General features: G+C 43.8%; 2 protein-coding genes across 6 annotated transcripts in view; one reads left to right on the top strand and one right to left on the bottom strand.

Moving 5' to 3' along the window:
* Positions 1 to 15,248, bottom strand: part of CBL (Cbl proto-oncogene) — a 92,296-nt gene extending 77,048 nt beyond the window's left edge. For 4 of the 5 annotated variants that reach the window (XM_045576219.1, XM_036423109.2, XM_045576220.1 and 1 more), the window contains exon 1: positions 14,767 to 15,248. In XM_045576219.1, the coding sequence (XP_045432175.1) occupies positions 14,767 to 14,958 (192 nt within the window). In that variant the 5' untranslated portion in view covers positions 14,959 to 15,248. The remainder of the gene's footprint in view (positions 1 to 14,766) is intronic. The other variant, XM_045576221.1, reaches the window with a different exon arrangement.
* On the top strand, positions 2,661 to 3,472 carry LOC118710576 (malignant T-cell-amplified sequence 1). The gene has a single exon (XM_036423114.2). The coding sequence runs from the start codon at positions 2,808 to 2,810 to the stop codon at positions 3,351 to 3,353; it is 546 nt and encodes a 181-aa protein (XP_036279007.1). The 5' UTR covers positions 2,661 to 2,807; the 3' UTR covers positions 3,354 to 3,472.
* Positions 15,249 to 16,935: the final 1,687 nt, after the last annotated feature.

Raw genomic sequence — 16,935 nt, 5'->3', positions numbered from 1 at the left:
ATTTCAAGTTTACCAACATCTGAATTATGGTGATACCCGAAGAAGAGAAAGAGCAAGATACTGAAAACCTACGTGAAGAAATAATGACAGAAAATTTCGCCCACCTAGTGAAAGAAATAGACTTACAAGTCCAGGAAGCTCAGAGAACCCTAAACAAAAGGAATCCAAAGAGGACCACACCAGGACACATCATAATTAAAATGCCAAAGGAAAAAGACAAAGAGAGAATATTAAAAGCAGCAAGAGAAAAACAGTTACTCACTTACCTACAAGGATGTACCCATACGACTGTCAGCTGATTTCTCAACAGAAACTATGCAGGCCAGAAGGGAATGACAAGAAATATTCAAAGTGATGAATAGCAAAGACCTATAACCAAGATTACTGAACCTAGCAAAGTTATCATTCAGAATTGAAAGTCAGATAAAGAGCTTTATTGATTAAAAAAAAAAAAAAAAAAAAAAGCTAAAGGAGTTCATCACCACCAAACCAGTATTATATGAAATGCTGAAATGTATTCTTTAAGAAGAGGAAGAAGAAAAAGGTAAAGATAAAAATTATGAACAACAAATACATATCTATCAACAAGTGAATCTAAAAATCAAGGGAATAAAAAATCTGATGAACAGAGTAAATTGGTGAATATAATAGAATCAAGAGTATAGAAAGGGAGTGGACTGACAATTCTTGGGGGGAAAGGGGTGTGGGGGGGTGCAGGAAGAGACTGGACAAAAATTGTACACCTATGGATGAAGACAGTGTGTGTGTGGGGGGGCGGTTAAGGGCAGAGGGTGGAGTGGGAACTGGGTGGAGGGGAGCTCTGGGGTGGGAAAAGAGAAACTGTAATAATCTGGACAATAAAGATTTTTTTTTTCCCTAACTGGTTTGGCTCAGTGGATAGAGCTTAGGCCTGCGGACTGAAAGGATTCTGGTCAAGGGCATGTACCTTGGTTGCGGGCACATTCCAGTAGGGGGTGTGCAAGAGGCAGTTGATCGATGTTTCTTTCTCATCGATGTTTCTAATTCTCTATCCCTCTCTCTTCCTCTCTGTAAAAACTCAATAAAATATATATTTTTTAATAAAAGAAGATATATTTCTAAAAAAAGGCATGCATATAAGCACAACCAATGGACACAATACACTGGGGCAATGGGATGAGGGCATGCTATGGGTGGGGTAGGGGAGGCTAGGGGAAAGTCAATGGGGGAAAGGAGATATATGTACTACTATGTGTAATACTTTAAACAATAAAAAATTAAAATAAAAAAGAAACGGATGATACTGCTCAGTGATTAGAGCATGTGCCCACATACTGATCTGTCATGGGTACAATTCCCAATCAAGGGCACATATCTGGGTCGTGGGTTTGATCCCCGACTGCAGTAGGGGCTCATGTGAGAGGCAACCAATTGATGTCTCTCTCACATTCATGTTTCTTGTTTTCTCTTTCCTTCTCTCTCACCTCCCTTCTTCCTTCCCTCACTCCTTTTCCATGCTACCTATCTACGTACCTAAGTAAATAAATAAATAAATAAATAAGCCCGGACAATGTGGCTCAGTGGTTGAGTGTCTACCTATGAACTAGGAGGTCATGGTTCAATTCCCAGTCAGGGCATATGCCAGGGCCACAGGCTTGATCCCTAGTAGAGGGCGTGCAGGTGGCAACCAATCAATAATCCTATCTCATTATTAATGCTTCTATCTCTCCTTATCCCTTCTTCTCTGAAATCAATTAAAAAATATATTTTAAAAATAAAACCATTACCAAAGCTGGTTTGGCTCAGTGGATAGAGCGTCAGCCTGCGGACTGAAAGGTCCCGGGTTCGATTCCAGTCAAGGGCATTTACCTTGGTTGCGGGCACATCCCCAGTGCAACAGGCAGCTGATTGATGATTCTCTCTCATCAATGTTTCTAACTCTCTATCCCTCTCTCTTCCTCCCTGTAAAAAATCAATAAAATATATATATTTTTAATAAAATAAAATAAAAAATAAAACCATTGTGTTTAAAAAATAAATACACAAATAAAATAAAAATTTTCAAAAGGAAAGAAATGGATGAATGGATGGATGGACGGACAGATGGACGGATGATATCACTAAAGGGCTACAGCAAGAAATAAGTCAGTTTAATGTAATTAAAATCATTCCCATCTCTATACCCTTCCCTTTCAGTAAATACTTTGGGTAACAACTATTTAAAAGCCCTTACTATTGTGTCAGACCTACAGACTGGACAATGCAGCAGATAAGCAGACTCCAGCTGCTCCCCATGGAGCTTACAATCTTAAGAAGTTAAAATAAGCACAGAAGAAATATGGATGCTATATTTAACTTGAGATCATCACTCTGTACATATTTATGTGGTCGCTTACCATGATAGGGCAATCTCCTGTAGTACAGAATTTACACCAAGCACTCTGCCTGGGATTAGTGACCAGGCAAACAGAGGGGAAAGGCAGGAAGAAAGGGAGTAAGACCCATGGCTGAGAGCTTGATTGGTTAGAGCACTGTCCGGTTACACCAAGTTCTCGGGCTTAATCCTCGGTCAGAGCACATACAAGTAACAACCAATGAATAAATAAATAAGTGGAATAATAAATTAACATTTCTCTCTCTCCTCTTTCCTCTCTCTCTCCAGAAATCAATCAATAAATTTTTTAAAAATATATAGGTACTGAGAAAGAAGACAGCTCCGCCTGTCAGTGCCAGCCTTCCTCCTGTAAGGGGACCCGCCGGACCCATGCCAATTAAATTTCCCCCCCATTCCAGGCCCTTCCCCATCATCGCCCCCTTCACCTTGGATCATGTTCAAGAAATTTGATGAAAAAGAAAATGTGTCCAATTGCATCCAGTTGAAAACCTCAGTTATAAAGGGCATTAAGAACCAACTGATAGAGCAATTTCCAGGTATTGAACCATGGCTTAATCAAATCATGCCTAAGAAAGATCCTGTCAAAATAGTGCGATGCCATGAACATATAGAAATCCTTACAGTAAATGGACAGTTACTATTTTTTAGACAAAGAGAAGGACCTTTTTATCCAACCCTAAGATTACTTCACAAATATCCCTTTATATTGCCACACCAACAGGTTGATAAAGGAGCCATCAAATTTGTACTCAGTGGAGCAAATATCATGTGTCCAGGCTTAACTTCTCCTGGAGCTAAACTTTACCCTGCTGCAGTAGATACGATTGTTGCCATCATGGCAGAAGGAAAACAGCATGCTCTGTGTGTTGGAGTCATGAAGATGTCTGCAGAAGATATTGAGAAAGTCAACAAAAGAATTGGCATTGAAAATATCCATTATTTAAATGATGGGCTGTGGTATATGAAGACATATAAATGAGCCTCAGAAGGAATGCACTTAGGCTAAATACGGATATTGTGCTATATCTTGTGTTTGTGTCTGTGTGTGACAGCATGAAGACAATACCTCTGTAGTTGTGCTGAATTCAAAAGATGCTTAAAAAAAAAAAAAAAAAATATATATATATATATATATATATATATATATATATACTGATTCATAAATTCTATTATTTGCATCTTTCTTCCCAAATAAATATAGGATGTTAATTAATTCAAGGTGCTTTTTTAGGTGGGGAGGCAGGTGGGTAGTGCCAAAAGGAGCAGGTTTGGAGGGAGGAAAAAGAAGAGGCATCTTTTTGTGTTAGGTGTACAGAATAATGATTTGATACATGTCTATATGTGGAATGATTACCACAGTCAATTTAGTTGACATCCATCACCTCACATAGGATATGAGTTAGTTCTTCTTTGAACATTTGGTAAATTTATCTGTGAAGCCATCCAATCCAGAATGTTGTTTGTTGGGAATTTTTTTTATTACTGATCTAATTTTGTTGGTTGTAATTGGTATATTCAGATTTTGTTTTTTCTCAATTCAGTCTTGGAAGATTGTAGGTTTCTAGGAATTTACCCATATATTTCAGATTGTTCAATTTGTTGGTATAATTTTAATAGTATTTTATTATAATCCTTTGTATTTCTGTTATTACTTCTTTGCTGTTATTTTTTGCACTTATTTGGGTCCTCTTTTTTTCTTGATGAGTCTGATTAAAGATTTATGGATATTGTTTATCTTTTCATAGATAAAACTTCACTGATCTTTTGTATTGATTTTGTTTTACTCTATTTTGTTTATTTCTGCTCTGATCTTTATGATCTTTATTATTTTTTTACTTCTACTCACTTTGGGCTTTTTTTGTTGTTCTTTTTCTAGTTCCTATAGCTGTAAGGTTAGATTGCTTATTTGAGATTTTTATTGTTTCTTGAGGGAGGCTAGTATTGCTATGAATTTGCCTTAGAACTGCTGTTGCTATGACTTAGAGATTTTGGGTTGCTTTTTTCACTTATATTTTTATCTTCTGATTTCCTTCTTCATCTCACTATTAACTTACTCATTGTTTAATAACATGTTACTTAGCCTCCATATGTTTGTGTTTTTCAGGTGGGTTTTTTTTTTCCTCTCTAGTAATTGATTTATCTTTTCATACCACTTTAGTCAGAGAAAATGCTCATTATGATTTTAATCTTCTTAAATTTACTGAGACTTGCTTTGTGGACTAACAAGTGATCTATTCTAGAAAATGTTCCCTGTACATTTGAAGAGAAAACATATTCTATTGCTCTCTAGGATGAAATGCTCTAAAATCAACAATTAAATCCATCTGTTATAATGTGTCATTTGAGGCCGCAGTAATGCCTTTTGGATTTTTTGTCTGGAAAACCTGCCCACTGATGTCAAAGGTTGTTAAAGTCCCCTACTATAACTGTATTGCAGTTGATCTCTCCCTTTATGTCCATCAATATTTGCTTTATATATTTCAGTGCCCCTATGTTGCACACTAAAATGTATACAAAGGTTATACCCTTTTGTTGAATTGAGCCCTTAACCATTATGTAATGTCCTTCTGTGTCTTACTACAGCCTTTCTTTTAAAGTCTGCATTGTCTGATATAAGTATTGCTATCATAGCTTTTTTTGTTTGTTTTTGTTTGCATGAAATCTTTAGTTTGTGTGTGTTTTTGCATCTAAAGTAAGTCTTGGAAACAGCATATATATGCATTTTGTTTTGTTTTATCAATTCAGCTATTCTATGTCTTTTTTTCTTTTTCCCCACGAGATAATATGCTTTTATTGATTTGAAAGAAAAAGAGAGAGCCAAAACCAATTTGGCTCAGTGGATAGAGCGTTGGCCTGCAGACTGAAAGGTCCCAGGTTCAATTCCAGTCAAGGGCATGTACCTTGGTTGTGGGCACATCTCCAGTAGGGGGTGTGCAGGAAGCAACTGATCGATGTTTCTCTCTCATCGATGTTTCAAACTCTTTATCCCTCTCTCTTCCTCTCTGTAAAAAATCAATAAAATATATTTTTTTTTAAAAAAAGAAAGAAAAAGAGAGAGAAAGGGGGGAGGGGGGGTGAAACATCAATATGAGAGAAAAACATTGTGTGGTTGATCCCTGTACCCAATCCAACCGGGGATCAAGCCCACAACCTAGATATGTGTCATTATAGGGACTCAAACCCACAACCTTTTGGTGTTCAGGACAATGATTCAAGCAACTGAGCAACCCAGCCAGAACTACCCTATGTCTTTTGATTGGAGCACTTAATCCAATTATATTTAAAGTGATTACTGGCTTCTGGTCAGGCTTGCAGCATACGTGAATAAAAAGAATAATTTACAGGAATCAATAGTAGAGAAGATGAAGCAAGACTGAAAACAGTGAATGAGAAGAGAGTAAGAAATTAAAAACCTATTTTTTTTTTTTAATGATGGGAGAAGAGACTGGAGGTGTTCAATGGGGGGGAAAGACACGACACACATATATAATACTTTCTACCATAAAGAATTTTTTTTTTTTAATGGCGGAAAACTTCCCTAACCTGGTAAAGGATAAAGACTTGTACACATGACCAGGAAGAGCACAGAGAGTCACAAACAAGATGAATCTAAAGAAGACCACACCAGGACACATCATAATTAAAATACAAAAGGTTAAAGAAACAGCCGAGACCGGTTTGGCTCAATGGATAGAGTGTCGGCTTGGTGACTGAAGGGTCCCGGGTTCAATTCCGGTCAAGGGCATGTACCTTGGTTGCGGGCATATCCCCAGTAGGGGGTGTGCAAGAGGCAGCTGATAGACGACTCTCTCTCATCGATGTTTCTAACTCTCTATCTCTCTCCCTTCCCCTCTGTACAAAATCAATAAAATATATTTAATTTAAAAAAAAGAAAGAAACAAAGAGTGAGTCTTAAAAGCAGCAAGAGAAAACCAGTAAGTTACCTACAAGATTACTCTACCCAGCAAAGCTATTACTTAAAGTTGAAGGAGAAATAAAGAGCTTCCCAGACAAGAAAAAGATAAAGGAGTTCATCACTGCCATCCAGCATTATATAAAATATTAAAAAGTCTTCTTTAAGAAGAAAAATCAAAAATTAAATATATGAACAATAAGATGGCCATAATATATATATATATATATATATATATATATATATATATTTTTTTTTTTTACACACACACATACACACACACACACACACACACACACAACTGAATCTAAAAAACAAAATAAATGTATACAACTGAATCTAAAAAACAGAACAGAGTCAGAGAATATTTTGATGATTGGGTGATTGGGAGGGAGCTTGGGGTTAGGTGAAAAAGGTGAAGGGATTAAGAAGTGCAAATAGATATTTACAGAATAGTCACAGGGCTGTTAAAGTACAGAATAGGGAATATAGTCAATAATATCATAACTATGTATGGTGTAGATGGGTACAAGATTTATCAGGGTGATCATTTAGTAACTTAGAGAATGTCTAATCACTGGTGTACACCTGAAACCAATATAATACAGAGGTGGGCAAAAGTAGATTTACAGCTATGAGTAACTAAAACAGAGATTACTCTTATATTAATACTGGTGCACAGATTCATGTACATTGAAAGGAAATTAATTAGAAGGTGGCCGGCAGGACTGGGTGAGACAGGCTGGACACATCCTGAAGCCAATCTCCCACAGTTCCCCACCACCACCAGCTGCACCTGGGGCGGCGCCATGGCTCAAAGAGCGTCTGTGGAGTGAGCAGAGTCCCTCCAACAGGTGGGGTTCCTTGGCCTGGCCTGCAGGGCCTGGGCCTAAACCGGTTCTCCAACATCCCCCAAGGGGTCCCGGATTGCAAGAGGGCAGTTCCCGGGTGACACATCCTAGAATCCTACTCCCTCCTCTCTGGCTCTGGGCTGCATCACTCAAGAACCGCCACTGCCAAGTCACCACAGCTCAGCAGCTCCTGCACTAAGCTTCTGCCTCCTGGTGGTCAGTGCACATCATACCTACCAGTCAGACAGTCGGACAGTTGCTTAGCCTTTTATACATATAGATTTCTTAGCCATTGTATTATTTATGTGTATAACTGTCAACCTATTTTCGCCAACCCCTGTATTGTATGTCAACTGTAATTGAAAACTTATTATCTAAATAAATAAATTTATTAATGCATTTATTTATTAATGTATTTACTGCCACTTCATTATTCATATTTAGGTTCCTCTTTTTTTTCTTCTTCTTAAAAATGTCACTTTAACATTTATTATAAATATTGTTTTGGTGGTGATGAATTCCTTTGGCCTTTTTTTGTCTGGGAAGCCCTTTACTTCTTCAATTTCAAAGGATAGCCTTGCTGAGCAGAGTAATCTTGGATGTAAATCTTTAATTTTCATCACTGAGTATTTCAGCCTAACCTTATGGCAGGCAGAATTTCTGTTGAGAAATCAGCTGACCATCTTAGCAGAACTCCCTTGTACTACCAGGTAACTATCTTACTCTTGCTGCTTTTAAGATTTTGTCTTTATCCTTTTTTTAATCCTCATCCAAGGATATTTTTCCATTAATTTTTTTAGGGAGAATGGAAGAGAGAGGGAAAAACAGAGAAAAACATTGATGTGAGAGAAACACATTGATTGGTTGCCTCTTGCAGAAGCCCTGACCAGGGCCAGGGTCTGGGAGGAACCGCAACCGAGGTACAAGCCCTTGACTGGAATCGAACCTGGGACACTTTGGTCCTTAGGCCAACGCTCTATCCACTGAGCCAAACCAACTAGGGCTCTGTCTTTATCTTTAATCTTTGCCATTTTAATTATGATGTGTCTTAGGGTGGGCCTCTTTGAGTTCATCTTGTTTGAGACTCTGCACTTCCTGGACTTGTGTGTCTTTTTCCTTCATCAGGTTGAAAAAAAATATTTTAAATATATTTTATTGATTTTTTACAGAGAGGAAGAGAGAGGGATAGTGAGTTAGAAACATTGACGAGAGAGAATCAATCAGCTGCCTCTTGCATACCCTCTGCTGGGGATGTGCCCGCAAACAAGGTACATGTCCTTGACCGGAATGGAACCTGGGACCCTTCAGTCCGCAGGCCTCTGCTCTAGTCACAGAGCCAAACCGGTCTCGGCAGCCTCATTTTTTTTTTAATCCTTTTTTCTTTTTGCTGTTCTAATTGGGTATTTTCTGCTATCTTATCTTCCAAATCCACTGATTTGATCTTCTGCTTCATTTAATCTGCCTTTGAGTCCCTCAGTGTACTTTTAATCCTCACCTAAGGATGTGTTTGATTTGAAAGAGGGAGAGGGGGAGCGGGAGGGAGAGGGGAAGAAGAGGGGGAAAAGGAGAGGGGAGGAGGGAGAAACATTGATGTGATAAACATTGATCAGTTGCCTCCTATACGCACCCTGACCAGGGATCAAACCCACAACCTAGATATATGCCCTGATCGGGAATCAAATCTGCAACCTTTTTTGGTGTACAGGACAACGCACCAATAAACTGAGTCACCCAGCCAGGGCTTTCTAGCATATTCTTCATTTCAGATATCGTATTCTTCACCTCTGACTGGGCCTTTTTTCTGCTTCCTATCTTTCTTTTTTTTCTTTTTTCTTTTTTTAATATATTTTTATTGATTTTTTTACAGAGGAAGGGAGAGGGATAGAGAGCTAGAAACATCAATGAGGGAGAATCATCAACCAGCTGCCTCCTGCACACCCCCACTGGGGATGTGCCCGCAACCAATGTACATGCCCTTGACCGGAATCGAATCCGGGACCTTTCAGTCCCCAAGCCGACGCTCTATCTACTGAGCCAAACCGGTCTTGGCTGCTTCCTATCTTTCGTTAAGTTCTTACGGAGTTCATCTACTCTTCCCCTAAGTTCCTTGGGCATCCTCACAGCCATTGTTTTGAGCTCTGTATCTGGCCAATCCTTTTCTGGGGGTTCTCCTGTTTTTTCGTTTGGAGCATGCTTCTTTGGCTCCCCATTTTGGCTGTCTCTGTGCATTTATTTCTGTGCATCAGATCAATCTGCTGGGTGGCCTCATGTAGCAGGTACCTGCAGGGTCAGCGGTACAGACTCCCTGATCACTCAGGCTGGGTGCTCCGGAAGGCTCTGTGGGCTATGTGAGCCCTCCCACTGTCGTTGTCTTGGTAGCTGTCTGACCTTCCGTGGACGGGGTCAGCCTTCAGCCGGGCCGACGATGAGGCTTGGCCCCCACCACCGTGTATGAGACGCTGTGCAAGAGCTAACCACACAAAGCAAATTCACCGCAGGATCTGGTGTGTGGCCTGTAGAGCTAACTGTCTCCCTATATGGTTTTTAACTTAAGTTTCAAGCAACGTTATTTGGTTTGATTATTTTACTTAGTCATTGATTAAGTGATGCATATGATGATAATTAAAACATGTTAGCCGAAACCGGTTTGGCTCAGAGCATTGGTCTGGGGACTGAAGGGTCCCAGGTTCGATTCCGGTCAAGGGCATGTACATTGGTTGCGGGCACATCCTCGATAGGGGGTGTGCAGGAGGCAGCTGGTCAGTGTTTCTCTCTCATCGATGTTTCTGGCTCTCTGTCCCTCTCCTTTCCTCTCTGTAAAGGCTCAATAAAATATATTTTAAAATAAAATAAAACATGTTAGAGATGTCCTTCTACCACTCACCCAGGAGACAAAGGCTCGGGTTTTTTTCGAAATCTAGAGTCGAAAACATGCTCTAAGGGGAAGGATTTTCCAATAAATTACATGCAATATTTTGAAAAATCAATACCTTTATGTTTTAATGGTGTAAACTTATTTAAAATAAAAACATAGCCCAAACCGGCGTGGCTCAGTGGCTAGAGCATTGGCCTGCAGACTGAAGGGTCCTGAGTTCAATTCCAGTCAAGGACATGTACCTTAGTACCAGTGAAGGATGTGCAGGAGGCAGCTGGTCGATGTTTCTCTCTCATTGATGTTTCTAGCTCTCTATCCCTCTCCTTTCCTCTCTGTAAAAAATTAATAAAATATATTTTAAAAAATAAAAATAAAATAAAAACAGTTTAAACCTAAAATTCTGCCAGGATGATGCTCTACTTCAGAAGTGGGTAAACCACAGCCTATAGTTTTGTATACCTGCAAGCTAAGAATAGCTTTCACATTTTTTAAAAATATATTTTTATTGATTTCAGAAAGGAAAAGAGAGGGAGAGATAGAACCACCAATGGTGAGAGAGAATCATGGATCGGCTGTCTCCTGCACGCCCCACACTGGGGATCGAGCCTGCAACCCGGGCACGTGCCCTTGGCCAAAATCAAACCTGGGACCTTCAGTCCACAGGCTTTTTCCACTGAGCCAAACCGGCTAGGGTGGCTTGTACATTTTTAAAGTGTTGTAAAAACAACCACCAAGAATATGGGACTGAGTATGCGGACAGCAGTGCCTAAAATATTTACTATCTGTCCCCTGACAGGAAATGTCCCACCTCCTGATCTACTTCCTGATGGAATTTTGAGTGTCTCGCTAAACCAATGCCTTCATACTTCTAATTTTGCATTTAAGGGAACTTATATGATTTCTCTCTCCACTCCCGTCTAGTACTTTCTTTACTAGTCACTCTCTTCACATACAAGTGTTTACACAGATATTACACAATATTCTGGGTTAGTTAAAACACACACACACACACACACACACTCACTCACTAGGGGCTGAGCATGTCTTTGTTTAATAACAAACATTATAGCAAAGTATTTTTCCAACCAGTTTAAGTTCCACATGTTTCACAAACTGAGCCTATGAATGAATTAGTGAATTGGGCTTATGTTGCCAGAACTTCTGAGCATGCCAACTCCCCCATCTGCATACATCCAATATACAAGAGGGCAGGAGACGGAAGATTGTCCGTCTAAATCAATAAGCTGCTTAGCAACAGGCTGGATAATATTCATCTCACTTCAATGACAGGGAAAATACACATAGGAGATGGTGACAGAACTAAACTCAATAAATATGTGACACCTATGGATCTGACAGTAAGTTCTTCACCACTTTGACCACCTGAAGTCACATTAAAGACTTTCAACAATAAATATAGTGAAAAAAGAGAGCATCTTTGCTCAAAATGTCAAAAGTCAAGGAGACTATGTGATCTAACAACACTGAGAAATATTCAGAGATTCTGGAACAGCTGAACCTATCACACGTCAGAAAGGAGGAAGTTTCCACTCCAGCACCAGCAGCAATATGCGACAGAGCTCAGGGCACAGCCACCTGCCGGGACAGGAGCGCCTGCTCTCCCCCAAACTGTCAGCACCTAACATTCACCCTCACGCAACACTCTGTGTCCTCCTTGTTCTTCCCAAACAGTTAAACATTCTGCAGAAGAAATAAAAACTCAACACACATACTTCAAATAGATGAAGCGGTAAGACTTAAGAAGGGATCTTATTTGGACTGGTTTACAGAGACTCAAGAGTTTGATTGAAGTTTATTATTTTTAAGAAGAGATCTCTAATCAGTACAATTTTGATACATTTTATATAAAAGACTAATTAGAAATGTAAACATTTTTTATACCAGAAGAACCATTTTAGTCCTAACTGCAAATCCCTAAACTGCAAACCTACAAACTTCAGATCTTGAACACATTCGTGTTTTTATATCTTTTTTTAAATTATTATTATTCGCTGAAACCAGTTTGGCTCAGTGGATAGAGCATCAGCCTGCGGACTGAAAGGTCCCAGGTTCGATACCGGTTAAAGGCACATCCCCAGTAGAGGGTGTGCAAGAGGCAGCTGATCGATGATTCTCTCTCATCAATATTTCAAACTCTCTATCCCTCTCTCTTCCTCTCTGTAAAAAATCAATAAAATTTATATTTTAAAAATTATCATTCACTTCATAGAGGAAGGGAGAGGGATAGATAAAAAACATCAATGATGAGAGAGAATCACTGATCGGCTGCCTACTGCACATCCCCCACTGGGGATTGAACCTGCAACCTGGGAATCGAACTGTGAGCTCTTGGTTCATAGGTCAATGCTCAACCACTGAGCCATGCCAGCCGGGCTTGTGTTGTTGTTGTTTAACATATTTTATTGTTGATAGTATCACAGATATCTCCCATTCCCACCTCCTCTACCCCCTCCTCCTAGCATTCGTGCTGTTTTTTTAAAATATGTCAATGCACTTAAAATTCCCTTTACATGCCTAACTTTCTGTAACAGTTTTATTAAAAATCTCTAATAACGAAATGAGCACTATAGCACCCAATATAATCAACATGAAGATATTTGTGTCATTACCCTAGCCATGTGTTTCCGTCATTAGAGCTGGGCTTCCAATGCCAGTCAAGGGCACACCTCCAGCCACATCAATGATTCTCTCCTCCCTCCCTTCCTTCCACTCTCTAAGAATCCACGGGAAAATGTCCTCGGGTGAAGATTAACAAATAATAATGATACTTGTGCCTGAGGGGTGGAGGAGGTCAGGAGCGGGCTACGAGAGGTTAATGAAGGGAAAAGAGAATCTATGTAATACTTTCAACAATAAAGATTTTAAATAATAGCTGAAACCGGTTTGGCTCAGTGGATAGAGCATCGGCCTGGGGACTGAGAGGTCCCGGGTTCGATTCCGGGCAAGGGCATGTACCTTGGTTGCGGGCATATCCCCAATAGGGGGTGTGCAAGAGGCAGCTGATCAATGACTCTCTCTCATCGATGTTTCTAACTCTCTATCGCTCTCTCTTCCTCTCTGTAAAAAAATCAATAAAATATATTTTTTTAAAAAGATTTTAAATAATAATCTTTGTGTCATTAATTACAGTATCGATTTAACATGAGAAAAAGTGGCTCTGAAACTGAGAGTATGCACTACACAGGACTGTTAGCTCACAGACAGGACTTACTAAGCATTTATGTAGAACGTTTATATTTGCCAAGTGCTTCATAATCATTTTTTATTATTGATTTCAGAGAGGAAGGGAGAAGGAGAGATAGAAACATCAATGAGAGAGAGAACCATTGATCGGCTGCCTCCTGCACACCCCCTACTGGGGATCAAGCCCATAACTGGAGCATGTGCCCTTTACCGGAATGGAAGCTGGAACCCTTCAGTCTGCAGGCCGTCGTTCTAGCCACTGGGCCAAACCAGCTAGGGCTAATAAGCACTTTTATTAGTCGTTTCTAATTCAAAAAATCCATGAAATATTTTTCAGAAAAGAAATCTTGGACCAGAAAATAACCAATTTTACTCTGGAAAAACACCATTCTCTTACAATGTGCCAGATCCTCTGATCACTTCTCATTTACAGTACACAGTTAGCAGAAACTTAATAATGTGAAAGAGATCGAGGAACTATTGTATTGAATTCTCTCAAACAAATTGTAGACTGCTTCAAAACACTCTTCAGTACTTGGGACTAACTACTACATTTCGAGATATAGACACAACCACCAGGAAGTAAAGTTCTCCCAAAGGCCAAACTTAAAGTGGCTAATATAATGGTGTTATTTTTCAAACATGCTTTAAAAAATTTTTTTAGCCCTAGCTGGTTTGGCTCTGTGGACTTGCTCACTTAAGTCCGGGGTTCGATTCCGGTCAAGGGCACAGGCCCGGGTCCTGGGCTTGATCCCCAGTGGAGTGCGTGCAGGAGGCAGCCGATCCCTGATTCTCTCTCATCATTGTTTCTCCCTCTCCCTTTCTCTCTGAAATCAATAAAAAATATATTTTAAAAAGTATTTTTAACAGGTAATCCAAGCAGCCCGTGGGGCAGGCGTGGTCAGGTGCCGTAGGCAGGAGGCAAGTCCGTTACACAAAGCAGAAGCAGCGGGCGGGAGGAAGTGGAGCGGCTCCGGCAGCGCGAGGTCCGGGCAGCAGAGACCTGCGGGCCGCGCAGGTGTGCCCGCCGGGCAGCGCGGGTCCTGAGGACACCGCCGGGCCGGCGCGGGGGAGGCCCGTGAAACACCGACCCTTTCATCTCGCTGTTTCCCGTCCGGAGAAAGGAAGCTCCCGGAGCCGAGGCCAGGTGCCGGCGGGGTGGTCCCACCGCGGCCTCTCCAGCCGAGCGGCTCCGGGAATCAGTTCCCAGCGACTCCCCGCGGACCGGAGCCCCGCCACTTCCCCCGCCCGCGCCGCCCAGCAGCCCGCGACCCACATCCCCGCGCCCTGCGGCGCCCAGACACGCACCCACTGCACTTCCGCCCGCGGCTCCCCGCCAACCTGCACCCCGGCCCTTTGTCTCCCACGCCGCACGCAGCACCCCCGCGCCCCCCGCAGCCGCCCCCGCCCGGCTCCCGCCCCGCGACCCCGGCCCCGCGGCACCCGCCCGGCGCCGCCCCGCCTCGCCTGACAGGCCCCTCCCCCCGCTTCCCGTTTCCTCAGCGCCGGGCCCACGCCCACGCCCCCCGCCCCGGGCGCCGGGCCTCACCTTGTCCATGAGCTTCCAGCATTTCTCCACCATCTTCTTGTCCACGGCGCTCGGCGGGTGGGGGCCGAGGTGGTGGTGGTGGTGGTGCGGCTGGAAGGCGTCCTTCATGAGCCCGATCAGACCGCCCGGGCCCGAGCCGCCGGAGCCGCCGCCGCCCCCGGGCCCCGCGTTCTTCTTCACATTGCCGGCCATGGCCGCGGGCGCGGGGCGCGGGGGCGCCGGGGCCGGGCCGGCTCCTCAGGGTGGCGAGCGGGACGGGAGGGCGCGGGGGGCCTCGCCCAGCCGCGGCGTCGGCGCAGGGAGCGCGGCGCAGGGAGGGCGGTGTCGGCGCCGAGGGGTCCGCCGAGCTCGGAGACCGGGCGTCCTCGTCCGCACGGGCCAGCGACCCCGCGCCGCCCGCTCGCGGCCAGCAGCCAAGCCGAGCACCGTCCGCACCTCCGCCTCCTCCTCGCCCGGCGGCCGGTGGGCGGGGCGCGGGAGAGGCCGCGGGGCGGGGCGGGGCGGGGCCAGGGGCGGGGCGGGACCTGGCGGTAAGGGGCGGGGCCTGGCCCGAGTCTGCGCACTGGACACGGCCGGCCGCGCGGGTCCTCGCGGGCTGCACGTCGGACGCTGGGCGAGTGGGTCCTGTGAGCTTGGCCGTGGGTCGCAGTAGGAAGAACCCGAATTCAAGTCTGGAGCCCCGGGCCGACAGAGGAGGAAGTGGCTCCTCCCGCGGTGGGAGGAAGGGAAGGAAGCGACGCCCGCGCCATGAAGGTAGCGATGAGTTCCACACTCCTCCCCAGGTGGCCGCGGACGCACTAGAACGCTGCGCATCGTTGGAACCTGACTGGACCCCAGAAAAAGGCTGAGACAGGCGCGCCGTGAGCTTTCTTCCAGCAAGCCCTTTGACCTCTGAAAACAAAACACTCCCCCCTTTTTTGGCTTCTGAACACAAGTTCCTTTCCTGGGAACTGAGTATGTGCCTAAAATCCCCTGCTCAGCGCCTGGTACCGCGGCGCCGGCGCCAGCCCGACCACAGATCCTGCAAGGCCGGGGCCGGGCCGAAGGGGCCGCGCAGCTCCCGGTCACTTCCCCTTTTCTAATCTAAGAGTTCCGAAGGAAGAACTTTGAAAAAAGAACTTCCCTGGTAAAGGAGGAAGTGCCCTGCCCCCATTTGCTAATTCTGAGCCTCCTCTTGGGGAACTTGCAGACCCTGGGGTGACAGTAAGTACTCAGTTCCGCCTTGAGCCTCCGCCTGGCTCTCCACCAACCCTGCCTGTTCGGGAACTGAGCCGATCGAGCACTCCTGCATATCAGGAGAAATCTAACTCCCGGGCCCTCAGCCTGCAGTTCAAAGGCCTTGCTGGAAGGTTGAGTATGAAGTCAACAGTGTCATTTCCTCCAGAGAAATTCCTTTGATTAGTTCCTATCTAGAAAGTTAGGGCACTCTCCCAAGGGAGAGTCTAGGCAAAGCTCTGAGATAATGGGCAAAGCTTAGCATCCTAGTGCCCACCCTGTGCCAGGCCCTCCTCCTCTCCCTGGCCTACTGACATCTCTCCCACACCGGTTGTCCTGCTGCCTCCCATCCATCCTGTCCCAGCCAAGCCTTCTAACTATGGTTCTGACAGCATCACCAAAAAAACGTTAAATGCTCCCCATTCCTCCTGAATGAAGTTAAAAGCCCTGATCTAACTCCAAAGTGCCTGGCAGTTTTACACTGTTCCAATATGTGGACCTGTGCTGAGTAGTCACAAAATACCACAGTTCTTTCCTTCATAACCATTACTCAGGGTCTAGAGGCACTGCTCACCCACACAGAGAGGTGTTCCTGGACAGCACTGAGTCCGTGGGAGGGGTCCCCAGCCTTAGTCCGTCCCATATAAATGAATTTATGCCAGAGGTCATGACTGCATTTTGAAAAGCCAATTTATTGCAGCAGATGGAGCATGCAGCCTTATTGAAAAAGCAAAGCAAGCAGACCGATACATCTGAAGTGCAGACGGGCTCTCAGCTTGTCCGAAGAGCAGGTTGGGTGGGGGTCCAGTAGGTCTCAGAATTCCTTTGCTGGATACTTTGATGCAAATGAATTCTCACGGTCCCTGTTTACCTTGCTGTGGCCTTCCCAGAATTCCTGAGAAGCACCTGCACTTTACCTTGCCCCTTGGGACTGCTGGTTTCTCTGCCTAGGAA

The sequence above is a fragment of the Pipistrellus kuhlii genome, unplaced genomic scaffold (assembly GCF_014108245.1).
Source record: "Pipistrellus kuhlii isolate mPipKuh1 unplaced genomic scaffold, mPipKuh1.p scaffold_m20_p_77, whole genome shotgun sequence".
NCBI classification, from domain to species: Eukaryota; Metazoa; Chordata; class Mammalia; order Chiroptera; family Vespertilionidae; genus Pipistrellus; species Pipistrellus kuhlii.
The sequence above is the reverse complement of the archived record's forward strand: the minus strand, read 5'-3'. Positions and strand labels throughout refer to the sequence as shown.